This window comes from Apus apus, chromosome 2 (assembly GCF_020740795.1).
Source record: "Apus apus isolate bApuApu2 chromosome 2, bApuApu2.pri.cur, whole genome shotgun sequence".
NCBI classification, from domain to species: Eukaryota; Metazoa; Chordata; class Aves; order Apodiformes; family Apodidae; genus Apus; species Apus apus.
In genome coordinates this window covers 39535761-39562430 of record NC_067283.1, presented here as the reverse complement: position 1 = coordinate 39562430, position 26670 = coordinate 39535761, and the positions used below count along the sequence as shown (strand labels likewise).

General features: G+C 44.9%; 1 protein-coding gene across 2 annotated transcripts; it reads right to left on the bottom strand.

Annotated features, from left to right (window-relative positions):
• Positions 1 to 2124: 2124 nt before the first annotated feature.
• NR1D2 (nuclear receptor subfamily 1 group D member 2) lies at positions 2125 to 26359 on the bottom strand. Of its 2 annotated transcripts, XM_051609475.1 has the most exons (8): positions 26077 to 26359; positions 22504 to 22764; positions 20461 to 20549; positions 19369 to 19513; positions 17216 to 17826; positions 13567 to 13752; positions 9549 to 9759; positions 2125 to 5180 (listed from the first exon to the last, which is right to left on the bottom strand). In XM_051609475.1, exons 1-8 carry the CDS (start codon positions 26090 to 26092, stop codon positions 4984 to 4986), a joined length of 1716 nt encoding a protein of 571 aa, XP_051465435.1. In that variant the 5' UTR covers positions 26093 to 26359; the 3' UTR covers positions 2125 to 4983. The 2 variants fall into 2 exon arrangements, with proteins under 2 accessions (XP_051465435.1, XP_051465434.1); XM_051609474.1 differs by lacking the exon at positions 26077 to 26359 and having other exon boundaries at positions 22504 to 22840.
• Between the last annotated feature and the right edge of the window lie 311 nt (positions 26360 to 26670).

Here is a 26670-nt window from a genome sequence, read left to right as displayed (position 1 = left end):
GAGTCTCCGCATTAGGAAGTGAAAATCAAGGTGCAGCTATCTAGACTTGCAGCTTATCCCAGGCTGCCTGCATGAGGTCTATGGAACATCGTACATGAAGGAGAAGAGAAGATGTACAGCAGTAACCCAGTAGGCCTCTCTAGATGCGTTTCATTTTGAGCTGCATCTTCTGTGCCAGATGGGCTTTAAACACATCACATAAACCTTTGCTTTTCTACTACCTTGTAAGTAGCATACACTGCTGTTCCATGAAATAACTTGAGCCATAATCTCCTCAAGCTAAGGTACAGGGGCTGAGCAGAGAGAAACACCCTTGAAGACACTCACCCAAAATGAAGTATCTAACTTTACCAGTAACACCCTGACAGTCCTTCTCGAGCCAGAGCTAAAGGCAGCTCTGAAGAGCAATGCAGGGGAGCAACCATCACAGATAGCCCCGCAGCCTGCCACGGGGATCCAGGCCAGGCAGGAGCAGTTTGTTTCTATGGCTATAGGAAATGGTAGAGCTCAGCCCTCTATCATTGCAAGCTCTTCCTTCAAAGAGAAGCACCAGGGTGTATGTTTGCAGGGGCCTGGTGTGGCAGAGCAGTATCTGCATGGAAGGAAGCTTTGTTAGCGTGGATGGATCTGTTTGTTCCTGGTATCTGCAAATCTGCCGCCTTCCAGCCTCCATGCAGGCCTGCTCAGCTCCTCTTTCTCTTGCTGGTGACACATCTACATGCTTGACCAACTTCCCTGCCTTGCGAGCACAGCCTCCACAATATTTTTCTCCAGGCTGCCCATTAAAGCCCAGTCAGCTGTCAAGGGTGGGTGTCTGGGCATTCCCCATACTGGGATGTCCCTCCCTCTCCACTCCAAACTTTAACCTTAAAATTAAAAAAAACAAAATTAAAAAAAATAAAAATAAGGTATTAGCTGATTAATGCTCTGGTGGCCACTGGCAGCACTCATCAAAGAAAAGGAAGTGCCAATTATTTCCTCGTACAAACTGTTTCTGTAATCAAAGTGCTCTGTGGTTCAGTTGCAAATCCCAATTCCCTCCCACCCCAGACACAGCCCGTGGGACATGAACCCAAGCAGGAAGGAGCTGGCTGCCCACACCCTCACCAGCTTGTACTTTCACACAGTGACACTCAGAACTTTTGTTTCCCTTGTTACATTAGCCATTTCTCTGTGGAGTGAGGACAGAGACCGGGCAGGCTGCTGCAGGAATGTTCACTTAGGAGTCAGCGCTCTTGACTCCAAGACCAGCAAGTTTCCCCACAAAAAAGCCCAAGCACTTCATGTCTCCATCCCCAGATCATCTTGCCAAACGGGGAGGGTGGGAGAGGCAGAAAGCAATTGTATTTTACTGGGAAGCACCCCTCCCACCCCCTAATTTGCTCTGGTAAGGCTCTTGCTGACAAACAGGGAAGAATTACACCATCTGGAGCATCCAGGCAAAAGCCAGGAAAAGCCCTTCCCAAGGACCTCCCAGGCCCTGAGGCCTCTGGCTCAAGGCCCCATGCACAGGGACTCAAGACTTGGTTGCAACAAGGGAAGCCATATGCAAACATGCCACCAGAGAAAACATGCCAAGAACAATAACAGGGGTTTGCGCTGTTTTTTCCAATGCTGGCAGTTATAATCTTGTTTTGTTGGGTTTTTTTGAACAGCAACAGATTCAACAGTTCCTTGAGAAACTTAACTCCTAAAACAGTAAACATTTAAAAGTAGGAAACTAAGTTGGAGAAATCTTCTCCATATAGCTTCCTTGTAACCTAGCTTTAAGTCTGTCTCTACAAAAAAACTAAATCATATATATTTTTTCAGTTACAAGGTTATATTCTTGAAATGCAAGTAAGATGTTTAAAATTACTATTTTAATGAAGCTACTCAAAAAGTCCATTGACTGTAGTAAGCAAAGGGCACCAGGAAACTCCATCCAACCACCTGGCAAGACAGACCAGTATCACGGGCAGACCAAGATACTGGCTCCAGCCACCACACACCAGTGCAGCTCCTATGACCTTGACCTTACAGCAGCTGATGTTCTCATCCACTACTGCTGCTTTGTTCATTTGGGTGTGCTGTCCTCCCCTCCAGATTTCACACAGAAAACCAGAAAGAACACAGAAACACAGCTTAGCTTGCTGACATAATGCCCATATTTAATCTTTTGAAACAAGAACAAAATCAAGAACAAAATCAAGAATAAAAATTTCATTTAAGTCATACAGTACATTAATCTTTCATCAAAGACCCAATCTACAGTACTCAAATGCCTGGCATGAAGTCTATTATCTCAGCGTTTAACAAGTGTATAACCAGTGACACAGTAAAAGAAAAGCTCACAATACACAGCTAACACGATGAGTTTACATTTTCTTCTAAGAGTCCAGCTAGGGTCTATAATACGTGGGTCACTTTTGAACCGTACTTTAATCAACTCTTTTGTTCAGTCAATCTGTTTGGGGCTTTTTTTCTGTTTTTTTCCATTATGTACAGGAAGATTATTTCGAATGAAACCGCACAAGTTAGAATATCTATCTATAGGCATACATGGTCAATCTAACTAAAAATTTAATAAGCAGTTATTACTCAGTCCTGGTTATACATTCCTAAAGGCTTAATAATACAGTTTTAAGAAAACAAACAAACAAAAATGAAAACAAAATTAAACACAACAAAATACAGTTATAGGGTGGCGATCTCTGTAAGAAGCCTCCTTCCCTCCCAAAACAAGCAAGAGTTAACTGTACTTTCAACACTTGAAATGGGGTCTACAAAGAAGTCATTTCAGCTCCTAAGTAATACAAAACATGTGACTGTGTCCCTTCTAAAGTCTGAATGTTTCAATGTGTGACTTGGTGAAGCTCTCAAATAATACTGGTAGGATGCAGTTAACAGAAATTAGGACAATATGCCCTGACAGCACATTTTGGATAGCAAAATTGTATGTACTCAGGGCCTGTTATCCAGCTGTTAAAAGTAGCTTGAAGCAGGAAAATGGCTCTCCCTGCAGCAGCTGCAGAGGAGGGGAATGGGTGGGCTCTTCTGCTCCTCAGCCAAAGCTAAAGCCAAATCTTTCCCAACTCTTACTCAAGTACCCATCCTCTCCTGCTCTTGGTCCCCCAGCCAGCATTCCTTACCACTTTCCGAGGGGAAATCCCCATCCCAGAGGTGACTGGAGCCGTGGCAAGGTGCACATGCCTCCCCTCCTCTACGCGGCTGCTGGTGCTCAGAGATCTGCCTCGGCTCTAGGTCCCACAGCAGGAGAGCAGCTTCTGCGTGGCAAGCAGGAGCTCTGAAGAAGCTCTGCAGTCTGGCAGCTTTCTGCCTCCTGGCCTCAACTACCACATACATCTTAAATGCAGTAGCAAACTGAGAGGGCTCTCCTGCCCCAGAGTAGCGTTACCAAATGCTAGAGACCTCTAAGGAAAGTTAACGCAAGGGTAATGGCGCATCTTCTTCCCACATTAGCAAAACACAGGCATAACTAATTAACACAATGGCTTTGACTTTTTTTTAATTTCTCTTTTCTGGTACCAAGTCCTGCTACAAATGGAGAAAACCCAGAGAGAACTGCTTTCCTACATGGAAAAGCAGCAGAATCTTAAGCCTGGAGGAGCTGTTTTATAATTTGTTACTGGCATAAATAACAAAAAAAAAGTCCCATTTGTTTGGTTGTTTTTTGTAAGAAAAAAATCCTGACTATCCTGTGCACCTTCTTTGCACATACACACAAACACGCACCAACGGAGAGCTCCAGATCAGGCATGGAAACCACAAAGCCCAAACTGTGAAAAGACATGGGGAATCTCACATTTCTGTGTTCAATTCTCATTAAGCAATGAAGCAGCAAAATGATGTATTGCAAGAAATAAACAGTCACAGAACACACATACACCCAAACATAATCATGGATACATTTTTCCCATTTAATTTTTTTTCCCTAATAGATGCTGTTACTCATATCTCATAGTTTGTTTCTGGCTGTGCTGAAGTTTTTGAAGAGCATCTGATGCTTCTCTAACCTTTAGCAGACCATTAAGAACCTCAGCGGCAATGGAAAAATCAATCTCATTAGTGCCACAACAAACCACCTCCACTTGAGATTCTCCACAACCCCCTTCCCAAAGTTGAATCTGACTCTGCCCCTCTAGTGCCACTCTGTTGTTTATGGTTTGTTTTGTTTTTTTAAATTAACGAACACAGCATATTAATGCAAATTTGATGTTTTCTAAAAATTAGAAATGCTCAGATAATTAGTTCAGCAATATGCAAAGTGCATCTATTTGGTTCTTTCCATAGATCACCTTCTGTTTTAAGTTTAAATTCCTTCACAGTTTAAAATATTGTGAAGAAATTATATGTATACTTTATGTATAGAACTATTTATATACATACACATATATATACACAACTCTGTACTTTATATAGCCATAAACACTCATTACTTAGCTATTTATATTATATACACATGGCATGAACACACACTCAGTGAAGAGTTGGTGCAGGCTGAAATCATTCCATCAGGTTTAATGGAATAACAACAGTGAAACCATGAGTGAGTTACCAAGAGACACAGACATACATCTATTAGATAAGCGAAAGACCAATTAAATCAGCTCTTCGATTTTCCTGTTAGCACAGGATTGTTCCCACCCACATACACAGCTATTCTGCATTCAGTTTACATGAGAGGGCAGTGGTGGTTCTTCTTCCTAAGTGAAAGAACGGTCCATATTTACTTGGGCTCATCACAACCTCTTCTGCAGAAGTGTCCCACAGCTGGGGCTGGATGTCTTGGGGTACTCTGCTGTGCCACCCTTAGCTGAAAGCACCTGCTGAAGCATTGCTGCATGGTTATGGGACAGATATCAGTTGTTCACAGTCTGTGAACTCTCTCTCTTCAACAAGTGGTACAACTGTATAAATACGTATTTTAGCACAAAACAGTTTAACACGAGGCAAGTCCAAGTACAAATGAAACCTAAAGGCCTATGGGTGAACTTTAAAGGCCAAGAGTTCTTCAGAGTGCATGTTGTTTAAGGAACGCAAATCAGGTAATTTCAAAAGAAGTTTTGTGAAAATAGAAGCTTCATTTGGGTGATTTTTCATTATTAAGGTCCTTAGTGCACGGATTAGTGTTTCCTGAAGTGCCTCCACAGAATTGACATTTTCTATTCCGGAGCGATCTAAAAAGGAGGGGGGTTGGAGGGTGAAGAAGGAGAGAAAGAAAAAAAAACAGGAGGGGGGGAAAAATTAAAATAAAAAAAACATACTGAAGAGATCTACTTTGCAACATAAAGCCACTGCAAGAATCACTCACTACATGACCAAGAAAAATTACTTACAGCAGAAGTTTCAAACCCACCAAAAGTCTTTCAAATATTATTTAGCATCAACTTTGTAAAATACTAAAGCTTGTGCCGCAGTGGCAGTGTCCAACCACTGTTCCTGTAATTATTTACCCATGTTTCCAGAAAAGGACATGGTTAAGTATTTTGCTGAAACACAACTTTCAAGGCAAGGAGAGAGATAGGGGCACGTGGAAGTAAAAGTTTCAAACATTTCTCAAGGCAGGAAACTTAAATCGGAGGTTTATGTTTGAGAAGGAAACCCCTCAGGACAAGCCACACTTTTATCTGCACAATGAGATCCCCAAGGGCAAAGGGAGTACAGGCCTTGACATGACTGGGTGCTACTCAAGTGTGTTCTGAAGCGCTTACAAAATGAAACATGATGCACACAAAAGAATCCCAGTTGAGGAAGAGAAGAATTTCAACATCAAGAAAAATATTATGCTTTCACATAGCACTCACCCTACGCCTGAAGCATCTTTTCAAGAGAGCTGTATTTAAGAACATGCCTGCCGTCCTTAGGCGGAACCTAAGTAAGCAGCCTAAAAGGATGAATTTTTAAGCAAAACATCTCATCTAATAGTAGATGCACAGTAGCTCTTTTTCCAAGCTGTAACCTCTCTTTAAACACTATGTAAATTCAGCAGGGCACATATGTACACAAGTGACGGACATAAACAGAAACGTGCTTTGATGCGTACATGTACTTAAGCACTTTGCAGAACTGGGACACAGAATGACAACAGCTTTCTGGAGTAGCACTGAGTCAGACTGTACAGTCAGAGTGGGAACCCCTTCCTTATGCTGTCAGTGTGAATCCAAAAGGGCTTCTCAGGTGAACAGAGCGTAGGAAGCCCTACTGGACTATTCACTGCAGTTCACTATTGCTACAGAAAAAAAACTTATATAATCCACTTAAGGATCCATCTTGAAGCAGTTGCTATTCTTTGCTCCTTTAGAAGGATTGTTCCAGAACCTTCTTACCGTAACAGTTATGAACCTTCATTAATACCAAACTGGTATTAATCCACTCTTCTATGAAGACTGTCCATTAAGTTTAATAGCTGCTTTCCAAGACAGCACCGATTAAGATAAACCTCTCTGCCTGTATTTGTTAAGCTAACTATTCCACTTGCCCCTCACTCTGCAAAACCTTTAGGTTTGCTCTGTCCAGAGCAGGGATGATGACATTTGCACACACTATGCCAGATGAAGTTTCCCAAAAGCTCTGTACAGAGACAGCTGTACTGCCCTGCCTCTGAAGGCAGAATGCAGTCCAGTCTTTCCTGGTTGCCTCAAGTGAGGTAAGAGCCTCTGCTTTTCAGTTAGTCCAAGTCTGTCTTCTCCCTCTTGGTTGACTTCCAGTTGCCATCAGTGGCCAGCAAAAGTTTTTGTTAGCACTGTCCCAATAAGAAAGACTAACAAAAGGCTTGTATTTTATATTCTTCCACCACAAGGCAGCACTGAGTTAAAAGATTATCTGATCTCTAGACATGCACAAACCATTCTTTCTGCTTTGCTTCAACCTTCCTTCCTCCTTCAGTGCCCATGATCCACCTTGCTCTTCCCCTTCGTTTTCAACACATCCAGCCCACCGAAGCTAGAGGTGAAGCACTCTTTGGAACAGTACCAAGGTAATTCCTCAGCATCACCGGAAACACTTCCACATCCTCACTGTATGACTACCCTTTCTTTCTTGCTTTCTGGCACCAAAACCAGACAATGTACACAGTGACATTCCTTGCTACTACCCCTGCTTCTTTCTGCATGCTCTAAATAGCCCTAAGAAGAGTGGTTATTCATCCAATGTTACATACAGATGCTTCTGACAAGTGTTCTCCCCACCAGCACTATTTAGAGACTTTTTTTTTCCACTTCCACATCTCCTCCTCAAACAAATACTTGAACAACTGAAAGTTTTTTAAAAATATTCTTTAAATAGTGCAGCATAGTATTTTATATTCTTGATCACTTTATCAGGATGCAACAGTCACACAACCTGTTTCCTTCTGCAATTGACGTGGATTTTGACTATCTTCCTTTCAGTCTTCTCTGACTTTCATTTTGAAGTAAATTAGGTCTAACAGCCATATTCTTCCACCTTCAGTTCTACTTCCAGCCACAGCATCTTTTGCCTCTGCTTGAATCTCCATGTCATTCTTTGTGATGCTGTTTCTCAGCTTTTCCCTCTCCTTTAATTAAGCTCCACCTCCACCTTATGAGAAATGCCTCTCTAGGTCACACCCCACTTGAGGGGTGGAGCGTGGGCGAGACCTGCCTTTCAATATCTGTTTAATTGACAAATGCCCACAATCCTTCAGTTCTAGGGGCACCTTCTGGCAAGCCCTCAAACTGTGAGTATATTCCCCAGGAGCTGTGTTGGGGACACTTCTTAGGTATCTGCTCAAGTGTCAAGCTTGCTCACTTATTCACTTGTGCAAGTGATGACAGCAGCATTTCCAGTCAGAAAATCAGAAAATCACAGGACTCAGAGCAACCACCAAGGTTACCGTTATGTCTGTAATATGGTACAAATGTCAGCTTGGGCCCAAGGGCTAGAAGACCAATGATGTTGTGCTTCATAAAACTTCAGAAGTATTTCGTGAAGACATCCAGGAAGGCTGTGATCAGAATATCTGTGTAAGATCTGGAAGCTAAGACAGGTACTGCTAACATCCAAAGACATGATCTGAAAAATCCTCAGCCACTGCAAGAAGCCTGAATACTGAACACCTCCTTTTTTGTCCTGTTGCATGACTCTGACATTATGTGCTGGGTATGTTACATACCATCCCGAAGCTAAGCCCCACTGGGAGCTAGCAACAGCACGAAGCAGTGCTTAAAGGGCTAGGGGGGGAGGGCTGACACTGTGCTAGGAGCACATTTAACAGAACAAATAAGCCCACTTACATTCAAAACAGGTGGCACAGAGATTGTGATATTCTAGGGCCCAGAAGCTGAGCAAGCAAGACTGACTGTAGCCTAGATATGACACTGCAAAAAGAGGGAACAGGCTTGGTTCTCAGTCCTTATTTTAAAGGCTGTCTCCAGTTCTCATCAATTTAGATTTTCAAAGATAAAATATGCAAAGCACAGACTAGAAAAGCAACTAAACCCCCAGGTTTCTCTCTGCTACCCGAACATTTTGACTAACAGACTACAGTGCTATGCTTAGTTAACTCCACCATTGGTCCTGGCTTTTGCAGCTTGTCAGCTTCATACCACCCTCTGCTCCTCATCACCACTTCCAAATGAAAGTGGCTACAGCTGCCCCACCCTGTGCTATACCATTTCAGTCGACCCATGCACAAAGCTATTAAGACTGCCCTGTTCTGCCTTGTTTACAGAGGCTTCATGTGCATACAGCACCATGCCTAGGGTGCCCCTCCCTAAGAAGAAAGATGTGTGTATAACCTCTCCTGTGGAAGAGATGCACTAAGAATTGAGCAGCCCCCAAATCCTGGCTTGTTGTGTAAGCGGGCACTACTAGCCTTCCTGCTAGCTAGCTCTAGAGAGCTCTTTACTCTCCAAGCAGGGATTCTGCATCTTGTATTCCAGGCATTATATGCAGAGCTAATGTGTCTAATTTGAGGCTTTAGATAATACTACAGAAGTAGGTGCTTAATCCTTCTTTGAATCTGGGCCAGGTTGCTCTGTATATCCAGGGACTGAAACAAGATACGAGCCTAGAGAAGATGTCAGTGGATTGGCAGACCTTGAGCAGTAAGAAGTCACAATGCAGCTGGATGGGCTTTCTTGCTGACATAGGCAGGGATCAAACTCTTGGATTTAGACTTAAGCAAGATACGCAATAGACTTCAATGACGATGCTTGGAAGTAAAAATATCACCTTATCCCAAGACTTAAGCTGTGCAAGTCAGGAGTAATTTCATTGATGCTGTCCTGTGAAACTCAGATGAGTCAGACAAATAGCTTCTAAAGAGCCATCGGGCAGCTATAAGATGTATTTTTGCGTTCTATAAAAAGCAGATGGAAAACATAAGCCCTTTGCCACACATTTTTCCAAAAGGCAGTATTAGAGAGAGCAGGTATGGAAGAAAAGGAATTACAAGTTGCTAGCAGCTTATAACCTACTAAATTGCACTTAAGACGTAAAATAACAGTATGTATTTTATAGAAATCTTTGAATAGAGAGCCAGATTCAAAAGTTGGCAAAGGTTTAAGTTAACTTTCTCTCCTTACCAGCAGACACCAGGACAACCGCTGTAAACAAACTCATTTCCTCATCACTAAGTTGCAGGGCATTTAGTTTCTCACTAAATTCAAACATCGAGTTGAGCAGATCACCAGCTCCCATTGAATGCAAGTCATCCACACTGTACTTCTTTCCACTCAGGAAGGTGACAGTACGTTCCTTTGCATCAAACAAAGACGCAAACCGTACCATTAAAACCTGTTGAAAGAAAAAAAAAGAACAACAAAACCAGATAAATACAGGTGGATTTCTAGAAAAGCCAAAGAAAAATCCTTTTAGCATCATTCAAACTGTCTCATTAACTGCTGTACAAGCACTCTATACAGAAACCATCAGCATGCTATTGAGCGGTAAAAAACAGTGCAAGCTCTGGACCAGTATTCTGAGAGGAACAAACACGACAAAAAAATCAGCAAGTGGATGCAGAGGAGGGGCCAGAGCGCAAGAAAAAGAGGAAAATGAAAATGTAAGCCTCAGCCTGAGCCACGAAGACAATGCCATTCCTAAATATGCCAGTAGGACAACTTGCTGAAGCCACAGAACAGCCAAAGACATCCAGAGCATTAAGATAAATGTTTTCTTGGCCACACGTATGAGGAGCAAAATGAAGGTATTGAACCAGATTCTCTGTTGGCATAAACTGGAGCAGCTCCATTGAAACAATGCTGATTTACACCACCTGATGATCTGGCCCACTTGGCATTCTTTGGGAAAGTACCATGCTGCATTGCTGCTCCCACAGGAATGTTAATAAGCTCTGGTAGAAAGGAGCCACATGTACAGTCTTCAAAAGGCTAAGGAAGCAGGGCTTGAAATGGCACCTAGTCTGGAGCTGCAGCTGGGAATACCCTTTTGGTATAAGCACCTGGGCTGGAGCAGTTGACATGTGCTGAACTTACCCCTCTGGGCTGAAATTTCTCTCGTGGTTTCTCAGTCATATTGTGAAATGTTTCCCTCTGGAATGGCTTGTAAAGTTTCATTTGCTCATGTTCAACAACCTTATTTACATTTTCAAGGTTTAAGTTGCACACAACAGCCTTCTTATTTGGAGAAATGAACCAACTGGCACTGGATAAAACTTCAGACTTGCTGTAATCTCTTGGTGTGACAGTCACCTTCTTCTTACTTACCCTACATAACTACATTAATTTACATGTCTACTACAGATGAAAGGAGAACCAGGTTTTCACCAAAGACTAGTGCCTTTGATAATCTTGAAAAAGGAGGGTTAAAAAAAAATGAAGATAATCCCAACACCATTCATGCACATTGCATGAACTGCTCCTACATTTTAACAGCCAAATGACATGCAGCAATCTTGATGGACACACAAGCACTATGTATTATTCACCTTTTTTGGCTAAGCTACATGTCCTTTGATGACATTAATGACTGAGTGAAGAAAACTAGGCACAAAAGCCCTCAGAATACAACAAAAGGGAGACAAAGTGCAGACAGACAAAGCTGAACTTGTGCATTAGCAGGGACCCACCAGGTACTCAACAACCTTTCAGTTCAAAATTGCATTCCCCTTGAAGAACTGGTCTTTAGAAACATGAACTTAAAATAATAAACAATTAGCATTAACCCTGGTATTCAAAACTGAAGCCCATGAAGCTGTCTTAATACTAGGGCAAAGACCTTGCCTACAGATCTCAATGTCACCATTCTAACTCAAGGAAGACCAGTCTAGACTTTGGTATAGCACGACTGATTCAACCCACTTCACTTCAAGGCAGACTCCTATTTGTGCATGCTGAGGATATATCTGAGCAACCCTATCACCTGACCCTAGCAATATAAACACAAAAACTCCCTGCAGACTTGCTCAGTTCCCCACCACCTGTAGCCAAATTACCAAGTTTGTGAGTCTGTGAAGAAACTGAGTCACTACCCACAATCACCTAGATCTGGAGTATAGGCTTGTAGAGGTCGGGGACAACCCACCCAAATCCAGCTGAGCTCCTTATTTTAAGCTCACTGCTTTTTCTGAGCTGGCTCCCATACAAAGACATGCAAATGCCACTACGATACACTGAGCTTCCCAGTATTCCCAGTTTTAAGAGGCCTTTTTAGCTTACATGTGTGAGTACATACAGCTATGTTGCTTCAGCATCAGCATTGTCTCCATGCACCTTTGTACCCACAAATGAAGCAGCACTCCTTGAATACAAGTTCCTGGTAAGCAGTGCTAAGAAAGTTACATGCTCATGCCCAAGGGAGCCAAAAGAGGCTCAGAGGCAGTATTTTTACTCAGGTTCTTCTATTAACATGCAGATGTTGCAGTATCTTAGTTTAGTTACCCAGAAGACAGAAATGGCCTTGTACACACCAGGCTTTCAAGACACTTCTGCCTCTATTGCAATGGCTTAATTAATCCTGTTGGTTGGCTGGTTGTTGTTGTGTTTTTTTTTTCCACTGTTCTGCAGCATTGTTTTTTTCTGTTGCTAAGATGCCACACGAGCCTTTAACTACAGGTGCCAACTCACTAATAAAATCATTTATGTTTCTTATAAATAAGTGGCATGCAGCCACACATTATTATCAATTCCTCTGGATAGAGAAACTTTCTTATCAGCAGTCCTCATAACTGGCAAACAGGTGTATCAATGAGTCTTGAGAAAAGCCTGAGGTGAAGAAAGGCCAAGACAAAACATCTTACTTGCAAAACATGAAGGTTTGCCTTTACATTACAGGAACGGTTCAAGTCTGATTTTTCTACCCTCCTTGAGGGCAATGAACAGTATGCCATTTTGCAGAGGAAGGAAACAACTTTTTCGTGTAATGTGAACAGCAACAATGTAAGAAGCTGTAGCTGAAGAAGGTAAAATGCAGCCTGAACAGCTACAGGAGTTGTAGAGGAATATTAAAAGGTCAAGTGTCACTGGCAAAACACATTGCAGCAAAAGGAAGAAACAAAGAAACTGACACGCTCCAGGCACCAAGTTTTCCAATGTAACTTATACCTTCCAATCCAAAAAATACCCACTTCAGTATCAGTCTACATAAATGCCAAAAACAGATCCAACACATCACATGAGAAACGTCTTCAGTTCAGGTAAATACAAAATCCAACATTGCTCTTTGAAAGAATAAAGCAAGTAAATAAGGGGAAAAGGAGCACCAACCCTGCCCTCCCCAGAAAAGCACAGTAACACTGAACATTTGGGACTTAACTCCTCTGATCCTCTATGTTAAAACTTCACATCTGAGTGTTTATCAAATGTGTATGGTCTCCAATAGACACAAGAGTCTGAAAGAGCAATTAAACTTTAAGTCAAGGTCCCCTGGTGAAGGTCACTAATTATAAACAGCACTGAGCTCTCTGGTACCACTCCCAGTTTAACACCACTAATTCACATACATGTCATGGTCACAAGTGGCTGAAATTAACCAAGAGGACTTGGTGGCATTAGTCTAGAGTTGTCAGGCTCCAGCTGGTACACAGTATCTACAGAGCTGCAGCTGTACAGCTAGTTATCAATGTTACTGCTTTAGAGACGAAGGCTTCAGCACCCCCCAGTTGCCACCAAAGGCTAGTGGTGGCTGGTCAGGACACATGCTCTGGCTTTGGCAGAGAGTAAAGGTGCAGAAGGTAGGACATACAAAACAATAAAGATGTTCCTCTACAAAACTGGTGAATCAATAGTTTCCAAAACTATGCAGCCTTCCAGACACAGTCTGCTTCTCTCCAGGCTAAGCAAAGGTAGCTATTGAAGTAATCACTGCTATACAAACCCAAGAAACTCCTTATGAGTAATTTATTAATGCCCAGGGAAGAGGAAGGGGTAAAACAGTTGAGCACTTTTGAGATACTTGACAGCTCACCAAGATTTGAGCAAGCAGAAGCACTGGACACCATCAGCTTCATAAGAGCACAGAGCCTAGCACCCATGACCAAGCTGGTTTTGCCCAATATAATTCAGTTCTATTAGTTTTTATTCTGAAGGAGGTCAGACTAATGCACAGCTCGTCAGGTCTGCAATAAACACATAGCTGTCTCACCTCAAAGGTCCCAGCCTTCAGAAGATTAACTTGGTCATGTTGGGAGAGATCTCGGAAACCTGGGATGCGCTTGGCAAACTCCACCACTTCCTTCACCGCAGGGGTAAAACTCAGGGAAAACTCTTCCCAGACTTCATGGCCAGACTTGTTTGGGTCCACGTGGGGAGTCTTACTCATTGGGCAGACCTGATGTTTACAAAACACATGCAGAAAACAACTCTTAAAAGATATAATTCCAAATACTGACAAATTCTTAAAAGAAGCAGGTTTATTCTTCAAGAAAGCTTTGCAATAATGATGAATAGAGAAAAAATATCAGTATTCTTCAGTCAACTCCCAAAGCAACTGGATTTCTCCCCCTCCCTTCAGAACAAACAAGGAAGTACCAAAACCCCATGGTGGTCCATTAGCAATCTGTTTCTGTATTTGCTGACTTTGGAAACTGCAACATTATTTACAGCAGAAGACTTGAGACAATCCAGGTTATGCTCTTCCCTGATCTCAACACATGCCTGACACCTGAATTTCTCTTACTTGTATTATCCCTGTAATCACACAATTAAAGGTGATTTCACAATCAATCAATTGAAATCTCACAGTCACTACTACATTTGTTTCCATGTATCTTTCTTGTTTTGCAGAAAACTAAAGTGATTCAACCAATGTGGCAAAGATGTCAAAACCAGAGCAAGGAACCAAGCCTTCGCTTCCTGAGTCACAGGTTTACACCCTCATTACCAGGACAACCTTCCTTTCCTACATGTTTGCTTTTATTTGTATCACTGAAGGAGGATCACCACGGAACTGGTATTTCAATTTCGCTCAGTCATGAGACAACAAAATGCCTTTTCTTTTACACAAACATAGTGATTTTTCGTAGGAAAGTCTGAATCCATTACAATAAACAGGCATATCCGTCAAAGCTGTCTGCCTTCTGTAAAACCCAACCAGATGCTGTGAGGTACTTTCAGTTCTGCTTTCTAAATTTACATCTTTTAATCAAGTTTACAATTTTAATATTCATTTCACCTGTCATCATCAAGGACAAGAATTCCTTTAAGTATTCCTCACAAGTATACTAAACAGTGTATGTAATTCTACATAGCATCAGAAAAGCAAAGAAAAAGCAGTGAAACAGATCAGTAATTTCTGAGAGCTATGCTGTTTTTGCAGGGCATCTTGAATCTGATACTTGCCTAGCAATTTTTTGCGTGGAGGGTCCTGTGGTTACAAGAACATATTCAAGAATTACATTGCAATAATATATTCAACAGGTATATACACGTGTGTATTTGGCAAACAGCTTGGGAAAACAAATTTCTGGCTTTTTTCTGCCCAAACAGCAGTTATTAACCAGGCAGTCAACATGCAGAAAGCTCCTCCCTTTCTCTCTCCCCAGAAGATTAGGAAGAGAACTGTGGAGTTCTTGGTTCAGCTGTGAATCACATCATCATTTGTGTGTCTGAGGACAACACCTTCAGAGGGGAACCTTTTCCATGAACGGAAAATCATGGAATATTTGGGCAAAAGGAAAAGTCTAGGCACACAACCAGAAACACGGCAGACACTAGCCACTGCTCTGTCCAAGTTATTTTAATGGTTCACTCAAGCATTGTTACAAATACATTACTCTCTGAAAACAGGGCAGCTCTGGTTCAGCACTGCACTCTGAATTGGACACACAAAGCACCTCAACTTCTCATCCTACAGTGATTTACCCTAAACCCTAGGCACTTGGTCCCAAGGGGAAACTGTCACTTTCCCTGCCCTCCCCACCCATATATTATGTCCAAGCTCTCTTGAGAGACCTCTGCCCAAGAGTAACAGAGTATCTCAAGCTGAAAGAGATCCATAAGGATCATCAAGTCCAGCTTCCTGCTCCTTGCAAACTACCTAAAACTAAACCATAAGACTAAGGCTGTCATCCAGATGCTCCTTAACTCTGACTGGCTTCCTATGGAAGCAGCTGTCAGCTTGTACAGTCACTAGCTCTCTTCAAAAGGAACCTCTTCAGGAACAAACTTCTGCTTTTCTGGCTGGGGGGTACTGAGTTAAAAAAAAAACAACCTTGAACATCTGTCTCCATACTGCTTCAGAGCCTGATTACACTCCCTTACTGTACTGACTCATTTTGGTTAGACCCTGATCTCATTTGGTTCTCTGGCTCCGTCACTCATGTCAGGGACTAGGGGGGCGCTGCAGTGCTCTGTTGGATTTGGTTTTGTTTCCTCATTGTCAGCTGTGTTAAAGCTCCCTGCAGCTGTCATGCATGGGTCAAACTGACTGGTTGGGCTGCTGCAGGCAGTGCCACTCCCGGCCTGCCCATACTGACAGGTTTAACCTCTGCTCCTCAGGAGTGCCAAGAATGCCATTGTAGTGACTCCACAGACTTTCCCTGTAAGGAAGAAAGGTTGGGAATTATTATTATTTGCCATGCCGCAGTGCCTGGAGCCAGCAAAATTCAGGCCAGAGCCTGCTGGGGATGGCATGGTCCACATACGCAGTAGCTGAAGAAGGAAAAAAAGAAATAACAAACAAACAAACAAAGGAAACCGAGCATCAAAATAAACTGCCATCACGGTGTAGAGACTTTCAGGGGCTTTCAAGAACCTGTGAAGAATCTTTACAAACTAGGAGGAAGAAAAACACTGGCAGTTCAAGTACTTCAGAAAGGTCAGAAACCTGCACTTCTCGACAGGAGTGCAGGAAGAGAATGAGGATGTTATGTTCTCTCATCCCAGGCGGTTCCAGTGATAAAGAGAAGGACAATCTATTTTAAGGGGCTTACAGAACTGGTTGCCTCAATGGCAGAGAAACAGCAGGTGCAAGGCAAATGGGAGTGACCTGTTAAGGAAAAAAAAACCCAAAACCCATATTCAAGATAAAAGGAAGCATCCTTGTTAAGAATTCAGTGAGAAAACGCTGTAACAAAGTCACCTAAGGTATCTAAGCCTCATTTGTGTAAGTACTACAGAAAAGCCTCTGAACGACTCTCATGCGGTTTAGCTGTGCATCTTCCTCCTGCTTCTGTTCAGATCTGAAGATATTCTAGGGCAGACGGATGCACAGCCTGTGGGTCTCATTGGTTCTGTGTTTTACACTGCCTGTATGCACCTATCCCCCTTAAAACAAAATAAACTTCTCCCCCCAAAAAGCCTGCCTAGTATTTCAGAACACACTAGCAAGGTGTGCAGACTGGCTTCAAATCCTAGCCCTGAGGTTTCACCCCATAAATTTCTTCTGAATACCTTTAAGGAAAATAAAGCATATCTTGACTGTGTAGATTATTTTAAAGTGAAGTCTTCAAGGATTGAGTGAAGAAGGGAATTCATAAAACTCCTGGCATCTATTTTCATTTTTTAGTCAAGCCAGTTAACAAGCCCAGGAGTTTTCTTCAACCAACACTCTTTAATATTAGTCTACTTTCAGTTTGCTAAAAACTGAGTCAAGAAACCCCATCACTTCTATGTCTTCAAATCCTCCACACAACTTGAGCCATTATTCTCCCTCATCACAATCTGTGATATCAAACTGGCATTACTATTTTAAGTTTCAGCAGTTGTGCTTCACTGACTAAAGAGGCACAGCTGGATCACACCCTTCCCTAAGCCTTTCACTAAATCAAATCAAACAATGTGTATCAATATACCAGATGCATTCTTCCTCCCGTGCTGCAAGAGTAAGTAGTATTCTCGTTTGGAGAAAAGCCATCTTCTGGGATCCTATCACACAGTCGCTGAGTATAACCACTGGTGAAGTTCATACAGTGGCCATTTGTGAAACACACGGCGTGCCCACTTGGGTAATGCATTGCACTTCTCCCTTTGTACTGTCCACCAAGGTGCTGCTCGCTTTCTGGGTACTGAGGGCCACTGAGCCCGCTAACACAGTGCTCACTGCTCAAGATGTACTGCTCAGCATTCTTCGACACTCTCTCCCCACTCTGGGACTGCATCATCTCTGCTGGGTTTTGGGACTGTTCTTGGTTGTACATGAAAGTGTCTTTGTGGGCTCTAGTGACCATACCGATCACTTCTTCCTTAGCCATATCAGCGCTAGGAGAAGGGCTTTTGATGGCTTCACGCTCTTGTTTGGGCTTGGAGGAAAGGTCTTCTTGAGGTGCTTGGTCTTGATGTTCTGTTAGGGCTTCATTAGGTAAGTGACCATTGAACTGACTGTTCATCATGGTTTTCATGGCACTCTGCATTTCAATCAGCATCCTCTGTTTTTCACGTTTGGGAATACGGCCAAATCGAACAGCTACCAAGGTGGAGAAACGAAAAGCAGTGGAAAAGGGAAAAAAAAAAAAAAGTCAATCCCAAAAGTGTTAGCACACACACAGAATACAAACCCCAACTAAAAATCCTGGCACTTAAGGGAAGGCTTTAACTGCTCTCACCAATGCTACAGCAGGAGTATTAGCAGTGAAGTCAAGGAGCTTCCTGGACATAGGACAGGTGTGAGACATGAAATGTGTGCTGCTGTTTACATACGAAAGAGACAGCAGCTCTAAAGAACGCATTCTCTAAAGCCTTTTCCCCTTTTGCTACAAACCCAGCTACTGACTATACAGACAGTTGTGTGAGTTAATTATGTGTCAGGCTTTAAGACTGGATCAATTAAATCAGTACAACTTTGTGCACTGACAATTAGCCCAATTTATACACAGTTCATAAGATATTTGAATAGAAGTCCTACAAGACGGCTCCTCATGGACTAATTATACAACTTGCCAAAACAGTTAAGAGAATCAATGCTGAATGAAGCTTACCTTGGAAAAATTTCCTGATAACTTTGCCTTGGCAAGGGGATGGGCATCATTGTGGCTGCAGTGCTTTTGACCCTGTCCTAGGAAATCTACAACTGCCTTTACCATCTTGTCCAACCACAGCCTTACAAGGGCTTATAACCAGTGTTGACTGATCTAATTGGGTTCATGCAGTAGTCCATCATTAACATAACTAAGTATCTTTCATTAGAGCAGGTGCAATTTGATGCACAAACAAGCGCCTAGGGGATGAAATAACTCCTATGCACAACAAGAACTCGGAATAATTACTTAAATTAAGTTTTAACACTCCACCCAGTAAATTATGAGCAGTCCAAGATTCCTAGTTCTTGTGAAATAAACACCCATAGAAAGTTAAAAAGTGAAACAGAAGGAAGAGTTCTGGTTTGTGACAGTAAGTTGTAGCAAACTAATGAACTACACTTTCAGCATTACATTTTAGAAAATGTCACAAGGAATGGAGAACCAGCAAGTTGGTCAGAGACACAGCTCAACACTACCCTTTCCTCCCTGCCTTCCTTCTCCCCCCAAAAAGGGAAAAAAATAATTAAAAAAAAAAGATTTAAATGCACCCAAACCTAAGTCTTTATGGTCTATAACAATTACTCTAAAGCTATCAGCTCGGGCAGAGTCACCATTGAAAAAACAACAGTAACAAAACAAAAAAATGAAAATATTCTTGGTCATATTCAGGCAGGATACAGCTAAAATATTAAACTCACTAAAACAAAGCTGAGACTCCTGTTACAACCATCCTCTTGACAGACCACTGCAGTGCATCCCACTGCATTATCAGCCTCCAGAGAGAGGACAGCTCTGCAGCCAGTATTATGTTACCGGGTCAGGCCAGTCACAGAGCAAGAAGGCAAACTGATCTAAACACTCTTGGACAGGGAACCTGTCCCTGACGGTAAGGTTGGCTGCAAGATCTGCAGTTAAAACCCTTAGCAATCTGTTTTGAGGGGGGCAGCACATTCGCTCTCAGAGGATCACCACGCAGTACAGGAACGTACCATCTCTTGACATCCCAACAGACAGGCATTTTTTGAAACGACACTGTTGGCATCTGTTCCTATTCATTCTCATTATAGAACAGTTGTTATTCTTCAAGCACTTCTTATATTGGATGTTTTGCTGAATGCTTCTTCTGAAAAAACCCTGTGAACAAACACAAATACCCCAGAACTATTATTACAGCGTAAAATCCTCCTGCTAAGATTCACCTCTTCACAAGCCCAGAAAACCTCACAATATCTCATCAGCTGCTTCACAGCCATCAGACCCATGTGATTTTGAAAAACTCACTACTCATTGTGACTTATTTCCCCTTCGTGTATGAGCTGAACACAAACTAGCTATGATTTCTAACTACAGAAGATGTTGAGTTGTTCCCTGCATAGTCAGCACCTAAGGGCAAATTATCTCCAGTATTATCCCTATCATGGTACTGGCAGTTTATAAGATATAGCCTCAATCTCCCATGACATCAAGTACAAAGATGAAAGTCAAAATTGCATCTTTTTACTTCAATCTCCACAGTTTGGCAACAAAAACATGCTATTGCACTGTATGGCCTTCAAAAGTGGTCCTACCACATAACACCCAAGTTAATAAACTCCTTCACAGAGCATAAAATTTGTAGTGGTACAGTATCAGAAAATACAGATCTACTGATGAGTGAAAACGCAAGCACCCACTTCTAGCTTTACCCTGGTAAAGAATTGCTTTTCCAAAGCTGTTCTGTTTTGTGTCCCAAGCCCAGGCGACAACTCACACCCACTATTTCTTAATGCAATTAACATTCACATGTCTTGCGTGACATGGTACTTACCACCTCTGCCTCCAGTTTTTGTTCTCTGCTGTGCACTGCAGGTCAGGCAGGATTGGACAAGGGGTGAGAACAGAAGGTACTGCAGAGTTTGGAAGATGCTGTCTATTGCTAAGCAGTTTGCCTTTTCTCACAATTTATCCACCATTTGGAATTTCTCAGATTTAAGTTTAGTAGCAAAGTGCACTGATATTTTTTCAGCAGTATGATGCCTGTTCCCACATAGGCAAACCCAGAACGTTTCACCAGCAGGAAAATGAGGAGAAATATATCTCACCTTGCAGCCCTCACAGGCATGAACACCATAATGAAATCCTGAAGCAACATCTCCACAGACTTTGCAAAGAAGCACCATGCCATTAAACTCTAGAATTAGAACAGAAAAGCCAAGGATATAGAAAACCAAGAGCATTTGCAGGAACACATTCGCAGTTTTTAAAACCTGAACTAAAACCAAAATATGCCAAGTCAGTTCAACACAACAAAAAAACACAGCAGAGGAACAGACAAGTAGAATGCACAAAAACCCTGAACAGTTCAGAAGGTGCCAGTGCAAGGGAGGGAGAAAACAGACCAACATGAAAAACTCAACAAAATAGGGAGAAAGGACATATTCATTGGGCTTTCAATCACTGTAGCATTATACTCAACTGTAGAAAAAGAAAGTCTGCTTACATTTACACATGGACCATTTAGTTAACTAGGCCACCAAAGTTTGGGCTCAGCCTGTTTTTCCACCAGGACAACTAAGCCCATATAAAGGCAGCAGTTTGTCCAAGGGAGAATAAACAGCTTTTCTTAGAAAACAGAAATATTAAAAGTACACTTTACTACGTGTTGCAAAGAAATTATACACGCTACTTATTCAATAACAGTTTAGGACTGGTAACTCAACTACATCTGCTTATGTAAAGCCTCCTCATCTGAGTACATAAACAGAATGTCACACACACACACTACAACTTGAGAATACTTTCTCAGCCCTATAAATACACTTATGGTTTGATTTTATTATTTTTTTTAAGTTTTTACCCACATATTTTATATATCTGTCAATTCAGATTTTCTGCAAGTCCTAAGTGCTGGTATAACATATGTTTCAATGACACTACCTGGAATTTTACCAGTGACTTCAGTAACCATAATGTCACCTTAATAGTGAGCAACAGAGACAGCTGGAATTACTCCCACAGAACCATATTCTACCAGAAAAGCAGTTTATTTTACATTTGGGTTTAATTTGTAAACAGGAACTATTTATTTTTTTTTCTCCCCAAGGTTTTGAAAAGGAACCAAACCACCAAATGAGCTAGAAATGTTACCCATCTATGTATTCATCTAAACAGTTTACAACAGGTTTCATCTTCAGGAACTTCTGCCCCGATACCAAAAACCTAGTTACTGGCCAATTTTTAAGAGGAAGTAAAGGTTATTACTAAGAACTTAGGGTAGGAACACTAAAAAAACCCCACACATACAAGACAGACTTTAAAGGTAGAACTGCTAAGATACTTATTCTAGCTTCATAACAATTCAAAATGGTAAAATAATTCTGCCAAAAAAAAAAAGAATTCAGCATTCAAAAACTAGTCTAAATTCCAGCTGAGAGCTTGTTGAAACAGACATTTCAGTAGTTTGATTCTTACCCTTCCCAAACTGTTCAAATATAGTTAATCTTCTCTGATCACAAAAAAAAAAAAAAAAAAAAAAAAAAAGTATGAAGAAAAGAGCTGGAGCTAGCTTGTTAAATGCGTTTTAAAAGGCTATCCTGTAGGTCCATCTTGAGAGTACTTTGTTTTTCTAAATGCACAAATTGACACTTGGAATAAAAAAGATAAAGGTCCTGGATACAGCTATGCAAACATAACGAACGTTCGGCAATTTGTTTATTTTGTTTCTCAAAGAAATCTGGGAAGAGGGGAGGTAAGGGGCTAGGGGAAGGAGTATTAAAGAACAGAGAAACTAGATTTGCAAGACTGCTCCATAAGTACTCCCAAAGGCAGTCTTCGATTACTGTTACCTTTTACTTCATCACATCTTTTAAAGTGTTTGATTTTTATTAAGAACAGTTTACAGTAGTGAAAATCTGAAGTAAATCTGGACTGTATTTATGGACCATTTGAAGTCAGCAGCAATGGGACCTCCATCTCCTAGCATTTCTATGGCGAGACCATATGTATTACCATACAGATCATACAAAAAGATAAAAATGGAGGCTTTGCTACGTGCCTTCAAAGGAAACCGCACGGAAAACCTGGTTGTAATATAAGGGGAATATAAGGGGAAAAACTGTGGTTTCAGGCACCAACACCAAACATACTTGTGATTCCATTATGGCCTTTTGTCAAACCAGCAACACTCGACTGGTTTGTTTTAATAGTCTCCTCCAGCCGATCACTCTTGGGTGCCCCGTCAGAGCCCTCGCTGCTCCGGCCATTGCAGCCACCTTCCGAGGAGGAGCTGTTTGGAGAAGATGGTACAGGCGAAGAGGATGACTGGAAACCGCTGTCTGAGCTCTCACTGTGACATGAGGCTGGGCTAGATGCCGAGCTTGAAGAGCTGATGTAAGCTATCACACCCCCTAAGGCAAGAAAAAAAGGCAGCATGTAGTGACATAACAAGCAGACATGCACCGCTGCCATGTGAGCCACGCCGTGACCCAGCACCGCCAGACCCAGCCATCACGTGTCCCTGGGCGCACTCCTTTCCCTCCCTCCCCTGAACTCACTTCTCTCCATTCATTTTCAACACCTGACCTCCCAATCTGCCCCCATCCTCTTCCCCTGTCTTATCGGCCTCCTCCGACCCAGGTCAAGATGAATCGGCTGAACCAAAACATGGAGCAACAAGCCATGGTGGTGGCAGGATGAGGCAGCAGGGAAGAGGGCACAGAGTGGCCCAGAGAGGGTTTCCCCAGCTGCCCTCCACGCAGAGCTCAACCAGAGCCACAGCAAAGACCGGATCTTACAGTGCTGTTGAACCAGAACGCAAACAAGCTGGGTTGGAGACAGAAATAGGGCAGAGAGCAAAGACTTCACGCAGGCTACGCGCCAGAGGCACAGAAAGGAAGGGCTGGGAAATGCCCAGGATGCAAAAGGGAAGGTGGCAAGGGAAAGAAATGGCGCTGCAGCCTGGTCAGCCTGCTGAACGCCGTCTGTCCGACTGCAAGCCTTTGTAGCATTCCTAGCAGCAGCTCAACTCCAACTGCCAGGCTGCTGCTTGCAAACAGTCTCTGTCCCGCTGCATTTTGCAATCTGACACACTTGAGAATCCCTCAGATGAAACAGCTTTTTGTCCTCAGGCAGACCTGGGAGCAGTTCTGGCTTTTCACAGGCTCCTTTTTCTCGCTTGTAAGCATGAGAAATTGTTTTCACTTCATTTGATTTTGTCTCCAAGACTCAGCATTTCAAAAGTCAATATAAAAACATGTGATGTTTCACACAAAAATTTCAACAGGGAAAGCCACGCAACTGTTTAAATAAATAACATCCAGCATCCCCTCTGTTTTACGCCTGTATTGCTCTGTAGAGTCTCTTTGCACACGACTCAGGACATCGCAGCAGTAACTCCACACCAGAGCTAAGAATCAAATACTTTGACAGGGCCAAGCACTGCCTTCCCTTGGAGGAAAAAGCACTGCCATCTGTAGGGTCCTCAATTAACCCAGCTGGCATGGCAGGTTGGGGCTGCAGCCCCTTAGATCAGCCACTGCCTCCTCAGAGACAAAGGCAGTGATGTTATACAATTCTGGAAGTATCACTGCTTTCATGTTGCAATTCTGACTTGCAAATTTTCTTTACTTTTATTGTCCTCTTACGGTCCCTCTTAGCATTTCTGGTTCCTCTTAGCATTTCTGTGGCAGCTTTAATGGCCCATTTTCTCTTTAACATTTTTTCTCCTGTGGAAAGCACCACCAACACCGTAAGGAGGGTGCAGCCAAGGAGGCCCCGGCAGAACTGACCCAGAGCAGAAGCCAGACCAAGCAGCCGTGCAACATATGCACTACACACAGACTGCTTCTCACTTACACTGTCCCTACACCCCACCACAGCGTTCCTGCACGGACTTGATTTTCTTAACTAAATCCTCCAACAAGCGTAGCCTGCATCCAAGATAAGGTTTTTGGAGAAAGGAGGATTTCAAAGGGGAAACAGGTCCCACAAAAACAAAAGATTATGACACTCTCAAACACCCGTGGCTAGTGTCAGACACCACCTCTTTGACAAAGGTCCTGCTGTCACCACGCGCTGCACGTGCCACTGCCAGGTGCCAGGTCAAAGCTCACAGTCCACCTGATCCAAGGGAGGCACCCAGCTCCTCAGCAGGCACCATCCTTATCAGCAAGGGGCAGAGCAGGGCACAACACATGCTGTCACCCTGCCCCACTATCATTAAACCTTGTCTCACTGAAAAAAAAAAAAAAAAAAAAGGAAAAAAAAAAAGCTCTTTTCCCTCAAAGGTAACACCAATGACACAGGAGATCACAGAGAGGATGGCTAGGGGGTTTTCACCCCTATTTTTTGAAAGCCTGCCTGAGGAGCCCCAGGTGGCTGAGCCCATAGAGAGCTTGGAAGTTTTGCCTGTGTCACAGTCAGGATTCCCTGAATCTTTGTTATTTTAGAAGTTACATCCCCCTACGGACCCTGCTTTTTGTTTGATCAGCAGTTAAAAGCTGAACCTGAAGCACAGCACAGGGTGACAACTGGAAACAAAGGGCACAGCCACGGTCACCGCAGCGCATGCAGAGGGAAAGGGACCCCAGTGCCTGGTGCAGGAGGCTGTCCTGGGTGGGGGGGCTCTGCTGAGGGAACCCGGCAGAGGGTGGGAAAACACATCACTTCGGCTGTGCTGAGCTGCGCTCCTGCGGAGGAACGCCAGGCAGAGACACAAGGGCCTTTCGGGTCCTCCTGGTCAGGGGTTTGTTTACCTAAGGGGGGGCTGCGGCGGGGCGGGCCGCACCGCGCGGGGACTTGGTTTCAGAAGCGACGTGGGAAGCTGTCGCTGAGGCTGTGAAACAGCGGCGGTCCGGCCGGGTTAGCGACGGCTTCACCCGGCCCCGAGCGCGCTGCTGCTGCAGCAGGGGCTGCCCCGGCCGCCACGCCGCCCCGTGTATCGCCACCGGCAACAACGGCGGGAGGAGAAGGGAGCGGGGTCAGCCTGCCCACCTCCAGCCGGGGCTGCGGCTCTCCCTGCCCTCCCGCGGAGCCGGGCTGGGGAGGCCCGGCCCAGCCCTGTCCCCGGCCGCCCCCTCCCGTTACACAACCGCCAGCCCCGCGCACCGGGCCGGTCCACGTGCGGGGCGCGAGGGCAGCCCCGCCGCCGCCGCACACGGCCGCGCGCGTGAGGACGCCGCGCCCGCGCCGCACCGAGCCCCGCACATTCACACACACACACACCTCCGCACGCGCACAGCCCCGCACCGCGCCCACCGCTCCAGCGCGGCTCGGCGCGGCGGGGGCGGGGCCGGCAGCGCCGCAGCGGCGCGGCCCCACGTGTCCCCGGCGCGCCCCTCCGCCGCCGCCGCCGCCCCGAATGTAGGTCACCCAAACAGCGCCCGCCTCACGTGTCCGCGCCGCCCGCCGCCCCGCGCCGCCGCCCCGGCACGATTATGCAATCCGCGCGTCACCGCCCCGCGCGGCCAATGAGCGGGCACGCCGCGCGGAACGTAAACACAGGGCGCACATGGCTCGCCCGGCGGGTCCATGTGAGGCAGCGCGCGGCCGTCCCCGCCACCAGCGGGGTCGGGCACCGCCGCCGCCCGCCACCTGCCCCCGCCCCGCGGCGTCCCGGCCGGACCCCGCCTGCACACCCCCCCACACACCTCCCCCACACCCGCCCCGGCTGGCCGGGACCACCCCGCAGAGCCTCCCCCCGGCCCGCTGCGGCCGCTTACCCGCGCTGACTTCCATGGCGGGTTCCTCCCGCAGGGGCAGGAGCGGCGCCGCGCTGGGCTGCGCCGGGCTCGGCCCGGCTGTTGCTCGCCTCCGCTCGGCACGGCTCCGCTCGGGCACTGTCTCCCCAGGGGCGTCCCCGCCGCAGCCCTACGTGCAGCGGGGCGGGAGGCAGGCAGGGAGCGCGGCGGCCGCGCTGTCGCCTGTCAGAGCCGCAGCTGCCTGTCCCCGCCGCGGCGCCCTCCCCTTTACAACAAAAGCGATCGGGAGCCGCGCAGAGTGCGGCACCGCCGGCCGCCCGCCCCGCCCCGCCCCGCTCCGCCCCGCCCCGCCCCGGCGCCCGCCCCGCCCCCGGCCGCCCCCCTCACCCAGTGACACACTTTCCGCGCCACCCGGGCCGCGGGCGGGAGCGCTCACGTGCGGCGGGCGCGTGCGGGCGGCGGGGGCACTGCGGCGGCGGCGGCGGCGGGGCGGGGGCTGGCGCGGGGGCGGCGGCGGCGGGACCTGCTCGCCACCGGGGGTGCGCAGAGGCCCCCTCGGCTGGCTCTGCGGCCGGCGGGCGGGGGGAACCCCGCGGAAGTCACGTCCGCGCTGGC

Coding starts and splice junctions, on each gene's coding strand:
- NR1D2 (XM_051609474.1), bottom strand. CDS start 22,825: ATGGCAGCGGTGCATGTCTGCTTGTTATGTCACTACATGCTGCCTTTT. Junction 19,514..20,460: donor ATGCCTGTGAGGGCTGCAAG/GTGAGATATATT, acceptor GTTTGTTCACAG/GGTTTTTTCAGAAGAAGCAT. Junction 17,827..19,368: donor TGTTGGGATGTCAAGAGATG/GTACGTTCCTGT, acceptor CCACCTTGGTAG/CTGTTCGATTTGGCCGTATT.